Raw genomic sequence first — 14,739 nt, 5'->3', positions numbered from 1 at the left:
CAAAAATTAAAAAATACACTTTTGTATTTAGGGGGGGGGGGGGGGGGGGATGACCATGAAGTGTGTGGCGAGAATGGATATCTGATGAGCGTTTGTGGTATCGATTAAACGGGAATAGGCCGATTCTAAATAAATCTACAACCTTTGATTCCTGTGCGTGATCTAAAGAATCGAATCTTGACGCTCGAGTGTAAGTTTATTTTCCACCGCGCGTTGAGTTTTATTTATATTTTTATTAATAAAATAATCATCTAAAATATTTTTTTTTATGTTATGTTTTTAAGTTTTTTGAAAAGTTTTTTAATAAATGTTTCCCCCGGGCAACGCCGGGTGCTTTCCGCTATAAACCTCATAAATGAAACTGAACTATCAACTGGCGGTTTATTAACATAATTTATTCATAAATACTGTCGCTAGTTCATTGGGACGGGTTTAGCATCCACGCCTCATCACTTGACATGAGCCCGTCTCATTAACATAATTTATTCAGTTACACCGCCGCTCGTTGGGGGAGGGGATTGTGTTGAACACCGCAAGTGACGTCATGTCACCTGCTTCCGAGTGACGTCACGAGCTGCTACACCGCGGTCGCTCTCACAGATCCGAGGTGAGAAGTTAACATCGTGGTTGTTGTTGTCCTGGTGGTTGTTGTTGTTTACCCAGGTAGAGCCTCTCTCCGTCTCTCTCTCTCGTAGGGATATCAATTGAGTAGCAGCGAGTATGGAATCAATGTCCAGGTTGGAACATTACAACGCGGGGCCTAGCCACGCGGGGCCTTGCCTCCTGCCCTCGCCTGATTGCATTTGCTTTAATCCTCTGCTTAAGTTTAATTCGTCTTCATCTGGCTCACTACTTCATGGGACCTCCTTTGCCAGTAGCAACATATAAGAAGAGGTTTTTCCCCCCTTTTCTGGCAACAAAACAGGTGTCAAGATATTATTGGTTCTTTCGGTAAAGTCACGTAGAAGGGAAATAATGAAGTAATACAATTTCTTGCTGTGGATTTCACAGGTGACGATGATTGCTCGTGTTGCAGTCGATACGTGAGAAATTTTATTTTATTGTTTTCTTCTTCGTGACTTTAGGTGTGAAAAACAGCAAGAATTCGTTGTACACTTTTGGAAAATGTTCTTGCTGTGTTTTTAACACCTGGCGATGATTGCTCGTGTTGCAATCGAAACGTCGTGAGAAATTTTAATTGTTTTATATTTTTATTATTTCGCTTCTACCTGATGACTTTACCAAAAGAACCAAGAATATGAATCCCTGCAGTCAGGAAAGCTTCAAATCAAAATTTAGGTGTTAAGATGTTAAAACGCCGAACTGAAACCTCTTGCAAGGAATCGTGTCTGCATTAACCACAATATACTCGCGATCAATATGCAAACAAAACACATGCTGTGATAATCTGTGCATTGTCTGTGAAACGGATTGGTCCACACCAGAGACGGCTTTCTTTCGAGCCTAGTCTCAAACGGTGTTAGACCAGAGGACAGCGCCAAAAGGCGTACAACTCAAAGACAATGCACCATCAGAGTATGAGAGCTCGGGGTAAGCATTTACACCATTGGAACCTCCTTTGCCAGTAGCATATGATAATAGTTTTTTTACCCTTTTATCTGGCAACAAAACTGACACCTGTTTTGAGTTGTACGCCTTTTGGCGTCATCTGGTCCAACACCATATTAACTGCCCTGCAGGTATGCTCTAGGGCAGTTAATAGATATTTTCTCTGTAGCAATGAAGAGGTCGAATGTGCGACGCCCACATGAATAGGTGGAACGCTGGGTTCCTAAAACCCAGCAAGACAGTGGGGAGCACAGCTGGTTCATCTGTCAGTCATCCCTTGACACCTGGATCATTCCCATTACCTGCTGTCAAGGAATCCACACTTACATGGCCTTAAATTGCACCTATCATGGCATTAGCACTGGGATAAGGTTACTTGCAATTCGTCATGAATGGTGGATTTTTGTTTAGATATGTTAATGATGCATGTGAAATGTATGTGTCTTCTTGGTTCTTTTGGTAAAGTCACGTAGAATGGAAGTAATAAAATAATAAAAATAAAAACATAATAAAATAATTCTCACGACGTTTCGGCTACAACGCAAGCAGCCGTCTTCAGGTGAAGAATGAGACACTACCAAGCTAGGAGCTTAAATATAAGCTGGGTTGGAGGTGGAAGATCGCTTTAACAAAAATAATGTGCATATGAAGAGGAATTTTGCATATTCATGGGAAATGCGTAGGAGGTGGGCGGGGGGGTTTCAAAGTCATATTATGCCCATGCATTATGCAGGATCAGCAGCACCAAGGGGGGGTGCAGGGAGTAGCATTAACAAAGGAAAGGAATGTTAATGATATGTAGCTACAGTTACTAAACAACCACGTAGAAAACTGAAGTATAAACTACATAAAAAACTAAAGTATAAACTGCATAGCACCATCAGTATACTTACTATACTCTACAATAAGCTGAGTTACTAACAGCAAGTAATACATTACAATTCTACGTCGTAAAAATTATATAATATGCTTCCATCTAAACTTTATTCTCTTACATCACACGAGCATATACCATACTATATACTGCCATAGATAAACCCAACGTTAAATTATATACTGTATTGCTATAAACCAACCTATACCTTATACATTTTAATATAACACTATGTATTATTCTACCCACCCCTAATGTGTATCACACTGCTATATGTTTACTATACAATTACGATACTATATATTACTTTGTACATTGTATTAAGCATATAAATGTTATACTATTTGTTATTATACACCGTACCATTGACCGTCGTGTCAATGGGTGAGTCGTGGTGGGAAACTTGCAGCGGAGCAAAGAATCAATTCCCTGCGGAGAATACAATGCCAGTGAGTGGAACGCGGTCTGAAAGTCACCGTAAACATGAACACAATCAGTTAAGATCCGAAATGGTTTATTACGTCCTTCCAGTGATTGCTAAGCCAGAATCCATCTTCTCGGTTAAAATTGTCTCTGTGTTTGTATATGTGGATCGCCTCATGAACGAATCTCTCATGATAGCCAGATGTCTTGCAAAGAACCTCTGTCTTGGAGAAGTCAATGTCATGTGAGCCCACTGAGTTGTAACAGTGATCTGCCACGGCTGAGGTGTTTGTCCTACCGTGTTTCAGGTCTGCTTTATGTTCACGGATGCGGTCCGAGACATGTCGTTTGGTTTCCCCAATGTAACTGCTACCACAGAGGCATCTTAGTTTGTAGACGCCAGGGTACTGTATGTCTGGAACCACATCTTTTACAGACGGTACCAGATCACGGATTTTATGTACTGTGTTGAATTGGACCTGGATCTTGTGTTTAATCAGGATTTTGGAGATCTTTTTTGTGACCCCAGCAATGCAGGGTAAGGTGATGGTCTTGAAAGGCTCCTCAACAGGATCCTTCTTGATGGTTGGAGTGATGGCTTTGCGGATTGTGTAGTCGGAGTAACCATTAGCCTTAAGAGCTTGGTGTACGTGTTTGAGTTCACTGGCAATGTGTTCCTGGTCGGAGATGCATTGGGCTCTATGGTATAGAGTCTTGATGAGGGAATTCTTCTGGGATGGATGGTGGTGGGAATCCGGTTTTCGGTAAGCATCCGTATGGCTGGCTTTCCTGTAGACAGAGTGGCTCATTCAACCATGAGGTCTCCTTTTAATTAGGACATCCAAAAAGGGTAGCTTGCCATCTTTTTCAACTTCCATGGTGAATCTGATGGCTGGGTGTATGGTATTGATGTGGTCGAGAAATTGGTCTAGGGAAGGCCGTCCATGTGGGCAGATGACAAAAGTGTCATCTACGTACCTCTTCCATAAGGTCGGGCGTAGAGTGGCAGTCTGGATGGCGTCAGTCTCAAATTTCTCCATGAAGATGTTGGCTACAACCGGAGATAGGGGGGAGCCCATTGGGGTGCCCTCAGTTTGCTTGTAGAAAGTTCCATTCCAGATGAAGTATGTATTGGTTAAGCAGTGTCTCACCAGGGGGGGTACCCCAACATTCAGTCCTTGATGAACCAAGTCTTCAATGATTGCGATGGTGTCAGGTACAGGAACTTTGGTGAATAAGGAAACTACATCAAAACTGACAAGCAGGTCGTCTGGGGACAGGGCAATCCCCTTGATTGTCGATACCAGGTCAGTAGAGTTTAGTACCGCAGAGGTGGTTTTTCCAGTGAAAGGCCGTAGGATTTCAGACAAAAAACGAGCCAATTTATAGGTGGGGGAGTTGATAGAGACAATGGGACGAAGAGGTGTATCTTCTTTATGTATCTTTGGCAAGCCGTATAATCTTGGTGGCCTGGCTGCAAAAGGTTTCTACGTGAACTGTTTGGTCTGATCAATTAATGCGGTTGAATCAGAAATGATTTGCTTGGTTTTTGAGACGAGGCTGTTGGTGGGGTCTCTTTTTATTTTTGTATAGCTGCCATCGTTGAGTAGTTCTTGGATTTTGTTGTTGTATTCTGTTTTGTCCATGATGACAGTGGCATTGCCTTTGTCGGCTGAGAGGATGACAATGTCATCCCTCTTTTTTAATTGAGCTAATTCAAAACGCTCATCTTTGCTGATGTTGCTAGCTGGCATCTTAGCGTTTTTGAGGGTTGCAGAGATTTCAGATCTTGCTACGTCTGCAGCGATGTGACTCAGGCCCTTGAGAGCTACATCTACTCTAGCAATTATATCATTAACTGGTATGTGTCTAGGTGTGACTGCAAAGTTTAGTCCTTTAGCTAAAACGGATTTCAGGCCTTCAGAAATAGAACTGTTACTGCGATTAATTACGACTTTGTTAACATCTAGCTTTTCAATGTGTGGGTCCGGTTTCTTGTTTGAGAGGCGGTTGAATTTGGAAATCAAGTTGTCCTTACATTTAGTCGACATAGCGGCAGCTGAAGAGGCAGTCATTTTATCTACATGTTCCCAATCCGATGTGGACATTGTTGCACTCAAAGATAAGTGTGATTTGTAGAGTGTCTTGTCTAACTGATCTAGTTCGGTGCGCATAAGTCTGATTTTCTCTGAGATAAGAGCTAAGCTAGTTCTAGACAGAATTCGTTTCGCATTAGAAGAAGTTACAGCAGCAGATGTTAGTGTAAATGCGTTTGGTATTACCTTAGAGTCGCGGCATCTCTTCAGAAAGGTGAGAGACTCGATTAGCTGAGCCTTCTTATCCCGGAGCTTGTTGAAGGATCTCAAAGTTATGTGGGAACCCTCCCCATAGAGGCGGTTAAATTTCGATTTAAAGCTTTTGTGACTGCAGGGATTCATCTTCTTGGTTCTTTCGGTAAAGTCACGTAGAAGGGAAGTAATAAAATAATAAAAATAAAACATAATAAAATAAAATAATTCTCACGACGTTTCGGCTACAACGCAAGCAGCCGTCTTCAGGTGAAGAATGAGACACTGCCAAGCTAGGAGCTTATATATAAGCTGGGTTGGAGGTGGAAGAAGAGCGCCCTAACAAAAAGAATATGCATATCAAAAGGAATTTAGCATATTCATGGGAAATGCGTAGGAGGTGGGCGGGGGGGTTTCAAAGTCATATTATGCCCATGCATTATGCAGGATCAACAGCACCAAAGGGAGGGTGCAGAGGGTAGCATTAACAAAGGAAAGGAATGTTAATAGTATGTAGCTGCAGTTACTAAACAACCACGTAGAAAACTAAAGTATAAACTACATAAAAAACTAAAGTATAAACTGCATAGCATCATCAGTATACTTACTATACTCTACAATAAGCTGAATTAAATTTCGATTTAAAGCTTTCGTGACTGCAGGGTTTCATCTTCTTGGTTCTTTCGGTAAAGTCACGTAGAAGGGAAGTAATAAAATAATAAAAATAAAACATAATAAAATAAAATAATTCTCACGACGTTTCAGCTACAACGCAAGCAGCCGTCTTCAGGTGAAGAATGAGACACTACCAAGCTAGGAGCTTAAATATAAGTTGGGTTGGAGGTGGAAGAGCGCCTTAACAAAAAGAATGTGCATATAAAGAGGAATTTAGCATATTCATGAGAAATTCGTAGGAGGTGGGCGGGGGGTTTCAAAGTCATATTATGCCCATGCATTATGCAGGATCAGCAGCACCAAGGGGGGGTGCAGGGAGTAGCATTAACAAAGGAAAGGAATGTTAATGATATGTAGCTGCAGTTACTAAACAACCACGTAGAAAACTGAAGTATAAACTACATAAAAAACTAAAGTATAAACTGCATAGCATCATCAGTATACTTACTATACTCTACAATAAGCTGAGTTACTAACAGCAAGTAATACATTACAATTCTACGTCGTAATTATTATATAATATGCTTCCATCTAAACTTTATTCTCTTACATCACACGAGCATACACCGTACTATATACTGCCATAGACAAACCCAACATTAAATTATATACTGTATTGCTATAAACCACCCTATACCTTATACATTTTAATATAACACTATGTATTATTCTACCCACCCCTAATGTGTATCACACTGCTATATGTTTACTATACAATTACGATACTATATATTACTTTGTACATTGTATTAAGCATATAAATGTTATACTATTTGTTATTATACACTGTACCATTGACCGTCGTGTCAATGGGTGAGTCGTGGAGGGAAACTTGCAATGGAGCAAAGAATCCATTCCCTATGGGAACCTCATTTGCCAGTAAAAATATGATAATTGGTTCTTTACCCTTCTATCTGGCAACAAAACTGACACCTTTTTACAAGGAGTCATGTTTGCATAGACCGCAATACCTGCAGTCATAATACAAACAAAAGAACATAACTCTGATAATGTGCACTGTCCTTAAAGTTGATTGATCCACACCCGAGACAGCTTTCCTTAGAGCCTAGTCTCATATGGGTTGGACCAGATGACGCCAAAAGGCGCACAACTCAAAGACAATGCACCATCAGAGTATGAGAGCTTGGGACAAGCATCTACACTATGGAAACCTCATTTGCCAGTAAAAATATGATAATTGGTTCTTTACCCTTCTATCTGGCAACAAAACTGATGGGTTGGACCAGATGACGCCTTTTGGCGTCATCTGGTCCAACCCATATGAGACTAGGCTCTAAGGAAAGCTGTCTCGGGTGTGGATCAATCAACTTTAAGGACAGTGCACATTCTCAGAGTTATGTTCTTTTGTTTGTATTATGACTGCAGGTATTGCGGTCTATGCAAACATGACTCCTTGTAAAAAGGTGTCAGTTTTGTTGCCAGATAGAAGGGTAAAGAACCAATTATCATATTTTTACTGGCAAATGAGGTTCCCATAGTGTAGATGCTTGCCCCGAGCTCTCATACTCTGATGGTGCATTGTCTTTGAGTTGTGCGCCTTTTGGCGTCATTTGGTCCAACCCATATGAGACTAGGCTCTAAGGAAAGCTGTCTCGGGTGTGGATCAATCAACTTTAAGGACAGTGCACATTATCAGAGTTATGTTCTTTTGTTTGTATTATGACTGCAGGTATTGCGGTCTATGCAAACATGACTCCTTGTAAAAAGGTGTCAGTTTTGTTGCCAGATAGAAGGGTAAAGAACCAATTATCAATCCATTCCCTGCAGAGAATACAATGCCAGTGAGTGGAACGCGGTTTGAAAGTCACCGTAGACGTGAACACAATCAGTTAAGATCCGAAATGGTTTATTACGTCCTCTTAACTGATTGTGTTCACGTTTACGGTGACTTTCAGACCGCGTTCCACTCACTGGCATTGTATTCTCCGCAGGGAATGGATTCTTTGCTCCATTGCAAGTTTCCCCCCACGACTCACCCATTGACACGACGGTCAATGGTACAGTGTATAATAACAAATAGTATAACATTTATATGCTTAATACAATGTACAAAGTAATATATAGTATCGTAATTGTATAGTAAACATATAGCAGTGTGATACACATTAGGGGTGGGTAGAATAATACATAGTGTTATATTAAAATGTATAAGGTATAGGGTGGTTTATAGCAATACAGTATATAATTTAATGTTGGGTTTGTCTATGGCAGTATATAGTACGGTGTATGCTCGTGTGATGTAAGAGAATAAAGTTTAGATGGAAGCATATTATATAATATTTACGACGTCGAATTGTAATGTATTACTTGCTGTTAGTAACTCAGCTTATTGTAGAGTATAGTAAGTATACTGATGATGCTATGCAGTTTATACTTTAGTTTTTTATGTAGTTTATACTTTAGTTTTCTACGTGGTTGTTTAGTAACTGCAGCTACATACTATTAACATTCCTTTCCTTTGTTAATGCTACCCCCAGCAACCCTCCCTTTGGTGCTGCTGATCCTGCATAATGCATGGGCATAATATGACTTTGAAACCCCCCCGCCCACCTTCTACGCATTTCCCATGAATATTCTAAATTCCTCTTGATATGCACATTCTTTTTGTTAAGGCGCTCTTCTTCCACCTCCAACCCAGCTTATATATAAGCTCCTAGCTTGGCAGTGTCTCATTCTTCACTTGAAGACGGCTGCTTGCGTTGTAGCCGAAACGTCGTGAGAATTATTTTATTTTATTATGTTTTATTTTTATTATTTTATTACTTCCCTTCTACGTGACTTTACCGAAAGAACCAAGAAGATGAATCCCTGCAGTCACGAAAGCTTTAAATCGAAATGTATGTGTATTAGAGAGTTTTTCTTTGTGGGGAGATGTGGTGCAGTTATTTCACTGCATTATGAACTCAACAATTAGTTTGATTATCACTGCTAGCAAACATGATTGATAAGTGAAAGCTGAATTGCTTGTGGGCCTCTGCCATGTTGATTGATCTTAAATTAATTACATGGTGAAGGGAGGAAGCGTCAATACGGAGCAGATAAAGGCGGCCAGGAATGGTTCTGGACACACCACCACTTTTTACCATGCCAGTGTGTGACAGTGTCAAGTTTGTATTTGCAGTAAATTATATTTACTATTGAACATGGAGGTTAAATCAAAACAATCGCTTATTTTAGTTTCCCTCTGGAACTTTTTGGAAGAATGGAAACAGGAAATTAACAGTACATATGCCGCTGAAGTTACATCTGTTCATCCAAGCATTCAAGAAAATCTGCATAATACAAATAGTATTATTCCCAACAGCCTTTGCTATGTTAGCTGATATTTGCTTTTATAAATACTACTTTTGCAGCCATGCTGCTGAAATTGTGTGCTTGGTGTTTTGGTCCAACATTTATTTTGAAGATACTAGGGCTTCCAGGCATTTTTTTAACCTTTTGCCCTCTCATTGTGTGTCTTAACAGCCCGTGTGATGAATTGGGGATAATCTTGAATATATGGATAAATATAGACGTGTATGTCATGTGTGACTGTGTATATATTCATTCCTCTGTGCCTCGATACTGATGAAGATGGTGTGGACATTTTTTTCTGTCTGCAGCTGATGCTTCTTCTGATGCTTCCTCTGCAGAATTGGTCTGATGGAGCAAAGGCACGCAGCGCAGCTCAGTAGACAAAGACAACAATGGGACCAGTATGCAAACAGCATGGATTGTACTGGAAATTTTACACAAGACCAAAGATCTCCAACGGGAGAGAAATCCTTCAAGTGCATTGTGTGTGGGAAGGCATTTTCAGATTCATTTAATCTTAAAAAACACCAGAGAACACACACAGGAGAGAAACCCTTCAGGTGTAGTGTGTGTGGGAAGGAATTTTCATTTTCATCTGGTCTTAAAAAACACGAGAGAACACACACAGGAGAGAAACCCTTCAAGTGCACTGTGTGTGGGAAGGCATTTTCAAGTTCATTTAATCTTAAGATACACCAGAGAACACACACAGGAGATAAACCCTTCAAGTGCAGTGTGTGTGAGATGGCATTTTCACAGTCATCTAATCTTAAAATCCACCAGAGAATACACACAGGAGAGAAACCCTTCAAGTGCAGTGTGTGTGAGATGTCATTTTCACAGTTATCTAATCTTACAATCCACCAGAGAACGCACAAAGGAGAGAACCCCTTCAAGTGCGGTGTGTGTGAGATGGCATTTTCACATTCATCAAATCTTAAAATGCACGAGAGAACGCACACAGTAGAGAAACCCTTTAAGTGCAGTGTGTGTGGGAAGGCATTTTCACGTTCGTCTTATTTTAAAATACACCAGAGAATACACACAGGAGAGAAACCCTTCAAGTGCACTGTGTGCGGGAAGGCGTTTGCACAGACAACACAGCTTAATACACACCAGATAACACACTGGCATCAGAAGACCCCCAAGGAGTGTAATCTGAAATCGACTTGTGAAAGTCAAAGTGCTGCAATGAGCCCATCCCTCCTGAAAAAAGAACCGGAAGTAAATTCCAGCTTGGACACAATGAAATGTATCAAGGTGACATTTGAAGAGGCGACGGTGAAGAGCGAAGAAGTGACAGTGAAGAGCGAAGATGTGACAGTGAAGAGCGAAGAAGTGAAGGTAAAATGTGAAGATGAACATTCAACTCCAAAATCGGACCTTCACATCAATGGAGGCACCGTGAAGCAGGAGGAGAATTCTGACTGTGAGGCAGAGCAAGGCAACTCCCAGCAGTTTGTGGAAGTGGAGGTGTGGATGGACTTCTTAGACAATACAAGGTCAAATGGAGAACCTGTAGATGTGTAAGCTTGAGACAATGAAGCTGCAATAGATTCACATTTGTCAGAGGCCTTTAATGAAAAGAACGTGAAGTTGAACACCCCATTCCTAGGTTCAACCTGCAGAGTAAGAGCGGTCAGTATTTGCGGACCTGTGGGTTAGGTAGATCTCTAACTAGGAGCGAGAGCCAATAAACTCCCAAGCATTCACTATGTTATTATAATATTAGCATTTATATGGGGCTCGCTTAATCGCCTCAGCAACGCGGAGTTTTGTATCATATCTCATCACAAATACTCGAAGAGCACGCCTTTTGGAGTCCTCTGGATTAACACCGTTTGATACTAGGCTCGAAAGAAAGCTGTCTCTGGTGTGGACCAATCAGTTTCAAAGATAAAGCATATGTTTTGTCCTATGACTAACCACACGGCAATCCGAGGGGAGAGACTACTGCATGTTACAGAAGACTACAAGCAACAGAGAGTACTGCGACGGGTAGACTCCGGGGCATGGCCTCGAGATCAACAATGGGTATTGTGTCTTGCAGAGCAGAGGGGCGAGGTGATGCTCGGTGCTGAGTTCGGCATGGACCGACAGAGTATCGCTGAGAGTTTTATTTTACATTCATCCTGATGTTTTGAGTCGCTTGCAAAGTCAAGGATTGCGATAAGTTGTATTGTACTAGGCTTTCACAGTTGTTTAAGAGGTGTGCGAATACAATTCACAAGTTTTGAGAGTGAGTTCCAGCTCCCACGAGCAGCTGCAGCCCGAGAGATAGAGTGACGAGCAACGACGAGCAATCAACCGTTAGAAAGGGTGGAAGCCCAAGCATCGATCAAGCCAGCATCTTAGAGAACCAGCTGCACGCGCAACCAGGCATCGCCAGAGAGCACGGAGCCGGAGAGAGAGCGCAGCAGCGCCACCGAGCACGGGTGTCAGCTGCCAGCGGACGAGCGGCGAGCGGTGTCGAGCACCTTCAAAGACAAGCATCGTGCCGACTCAGCTCATCCAGCAGGGGAAAGAGCCTGACCAGCCACCCGTGAGGAAGAGGAGAGCGCCGTGGGTTCGACCCACACACACCGACCAGCACCAGCTGTGAACCAAGACAAGAGTGAGGAACGGCGACCAGCAGACGAGCTGCGGGCGCTATCTGACCACGGAATCATCGCGCACCGCCGACGGCGAGCGTCGTGCCGACTCTTTACCCAGCAGTGGGCAGCAGCTCCAGCTGCCGCCGAGCGAGAGAGAGCTAGGAAGCTGTGTGTATGACCCTCCCCCACACTCACATACTCACCACGTATCACCCAGCATCTGCTTGACGCAAATAATTGATCAAGGAGACAAAACCACCAAACACACACCGCACATACCAGGACTAATAATAAGAAGAAGAATGATAAGAGTGCGTCAACTATTAGCTGATAATGAAGAACATTGCTGCCCATTGAGTCACGTGGATACGGTCGTTGAGAAGTATTTTAGTCGTTCTTTTTGTTAATTTTAACTGTACCGATGAATTCATTGACGAAACTAAACGTTTAGAAACCTATGTTACGAATCCACACACTCACAGGGAGACTTGTGTGTAAATCTTTCTTTTGATCACAGAATCTTGCCCGCGAATTTATTGAAGCCTTAGCCAATTGATAAGCATTTGCTGAAGCAGACACACTGCTGCACACCATTGTTCCAAGACGTTTAGTTAATTACATAATCTACCAATGAATTCATTCTTTATTGCTGTTCGTATGAATATTGTCACATTTATTTTTAAGGACTTTTTCCTATGCTCGCGTTACTCTGAGGAATTAACCGATTGCTCTGTTACCCAGTTTAACAACGTAATCATTGAGGGTTAAATGTACGGATCAATGAGGAGCGCATCTCCAGGAGTACTGTGTTGACAATTCCAAGCATAAGAGTTCGCATATTAGTGTGTTATGTTTAGAAATTAAAGTTGCTTAACACAGAAGTGTCTGAGTGGTTCCTTCCTAAGTTCATGCATAATGATCTTAATTATGAGAACTGTATCCTTCGGCGAGATCTGAATTCTGAGACCTGATAGAATTACACTTAAACATTATCAGTAAAAGTTAAAGTGAGAATCTTTGTATTATCACAATTAGTAAGAAGACAATGTTTTCACGTACCAGTGGGGGGGGGGGGGGGGGGGGTTCATGATTCAAGCGCATTATATATGTTGTGCACTTTATTTATATTATTACATTGTAATATGAAATAATGATACAACTCATCATAATGCAGAATCAGTGGGAGCCCTGAGCTTGTTTTCCTGTAACTAGATGGTCCCATCTGGGGGTGATGGGAGACCGTGACACCCGAAGTGTGTTGCCGATGTCCAGTCTACTCCATAATCTCGTTTTTGTTGCTGTCACTGCAGAAAACCCTGCTTCACAAAGATAGGACGTTGGAAATGGAAGCAGGCTTTTCAGTGCTTTTGTGACAATCTCAGAATATTCTGCCTTGACTTTAATCCAGAACGTATCGAGATTTGAAGTTGTCTCAAACATACTTTTAAGGCCACCTTAATTTGCGATCTCAAGCAGTTGATCCTATTCTAGCACAGACAAAGTCGATTCACCTGGCTTATTCACAAATGGGTCGCAGATCTATTCCTTCCCAGTTCGGGGGTCTTTTGTGGTTGGGAAGTAACGCTCAAACTCTTTTAAAAGCTGAGATTGGTTTTAATGCACCAGCTGGGAGAAAGGCCCTGGCTCAGTCTATTTCAAAATCTCTGCTAGTGTTTGAAACATGTCAAAAGTTTCAATGTTCACTCGTCGTCCCCATGATTCCAGTTTGGTTTTGAATCAGAGGTCGCAAACGGATTTTGATTCTTTACCCGTTCCCGGCCTCACCAGGGTCGCAAACGGGTACCCATTACCGGCCGTACCTGGCCAGGTACGTGTAGGGTACGGGTATCGGGTAGGGTACGGGTACCCGATTGTGACCTCTGGGATGAAGCCATGTTGCAGGCGCGGGTGGGTTGATTCTAGGACAGACATGGGCAAAGTCCGGCCTGTTGGGCTTTTTAATCCCGCCCGCCGAACTTATCCAAATATTATTAAATTAAATGTTACCTTCCTCTTGTAATGCCCCCATTCCCCCATTAGATGGCGCACTTTATGTAATTCAACAAAACTCCGACTTCTCTCCGAGTCCGTTCTAGACCCCACAGTTTTTTAAAGAGTTTTAAGCACAGAAAACGTTATTAAAGTTTGAAAAATCATTAATTATACAAACTTTTCAATAATTTCCTTCTTCACTTCGATTAAAATTTTCTTTAAAAACTTCTTCTCACCAACATTACCACTCATTACCACTTTCTCCGAAGGCAAGTTTGTAAAATAATACATGGTACAGACAGCAGACATCTTGTGTCCGGAGATCAAAAGCTAATTTGAAAAAGTCAGTTTATCACGCAGGACTGTGACTCGCCGTGTGGGACTGATTGATAAAAATATAACCAGTCAATTAAACAAAAAGTCTGATTCCTTTGAATTATATTCACTAGCACTGGATGGAAGTACGGACGTAAAATACACTGCTCAGCTCCTCATTTTTATCCGAGGCATTGACAGTTTTGCAATAACAGAGGAGTTTTTGACCATGGAGTCCCTGAAAGGAACAACGCGGGGAAAGGACTTGTATAACCAGGTATCTTCTGTCATCGAAAAAATGACGCTACCTCGGAGTAAACTTGTCAATGTCACAACGGATGGATCGCCAAATTTAACTGGAAAAAATGTTGGGCTGCTGAAAAAAATCCAGGATAAAGTGAAAGAGGAAAACCTGGTCCAGGATCTTATTTTCCTTCATTGCATCATCCATCAGGAATCCCTGTGTAAGTGTGTATTGCAGCTTAATCATGTCGTGAATTCAGTCGTAAAACTTGTGAACTTTATACGAGCAAGGGGACTTCAGCACGGTCAGTTTATTACGTTCCTGGAGGAAACTGATGCGGATCATCAGGACTTACTCTCGTGTCCGCTGGTTAAGTTTGGGGAAAGTGTTACAACGAGTGTGGGAGCTGAAAGAGGACATCATCGCATTTTTGGAGTTCATGGGGCAATC

General features: G+C 41.8%; 2 protein-coding genes across 2 annotated transcripts in view; both read left to right on the top strand.

The window, feature by feature from the left end:
* LOC144738423 (uncharacterized) overlaps positions 1-14,739 on the top strand; it is a 176,377-nt gene that overhangs the window by 34,375 nt on the left and 127,263 nt on the right. The window lies entirely within an intron of this gene.
* LOC144738388 (uncharacterized) overlaps positions 261-14,739 on the top strand; it is an 85,045-nt gene continuing 70,566 nt past the window's right edge. The window contains exons 1-2 of the mRNA XM_078621425.1: positions 261-607; positions 9,483-10,665. Of these exons, the coding sequence (XP_078477551.1) occupies positions 9,493-10,665 (1,173 nt within the window). The 5' untranslated portion in view covers positions 261-607; positions 9,483-9,492. The remainder of the gene's footprint in view (positions 608-9,482; positions 10,666-14,739) is intronic.

The sequence above is a fragment of the Lampetra planeri genome, chromosome 82 (genome assembly GCF_965212315.1).
Source record: "Lampetra planeri chromosome 82, kcLamPlan1.2.h2, whole genome shotgun sequence".
NCBI classification, from domain to species: domain Eukaryota; kingdom Metazoa; phylum Chordata; class Hyperoartia; order Petromyzontiformes; family Petromyzontidae; genus Lampetra; species Lampetra planeri.
Note: the sequence above shows the minus strand (reverse complement) of the source record. Positions and strands in the feature narration are given on the sequence as shown.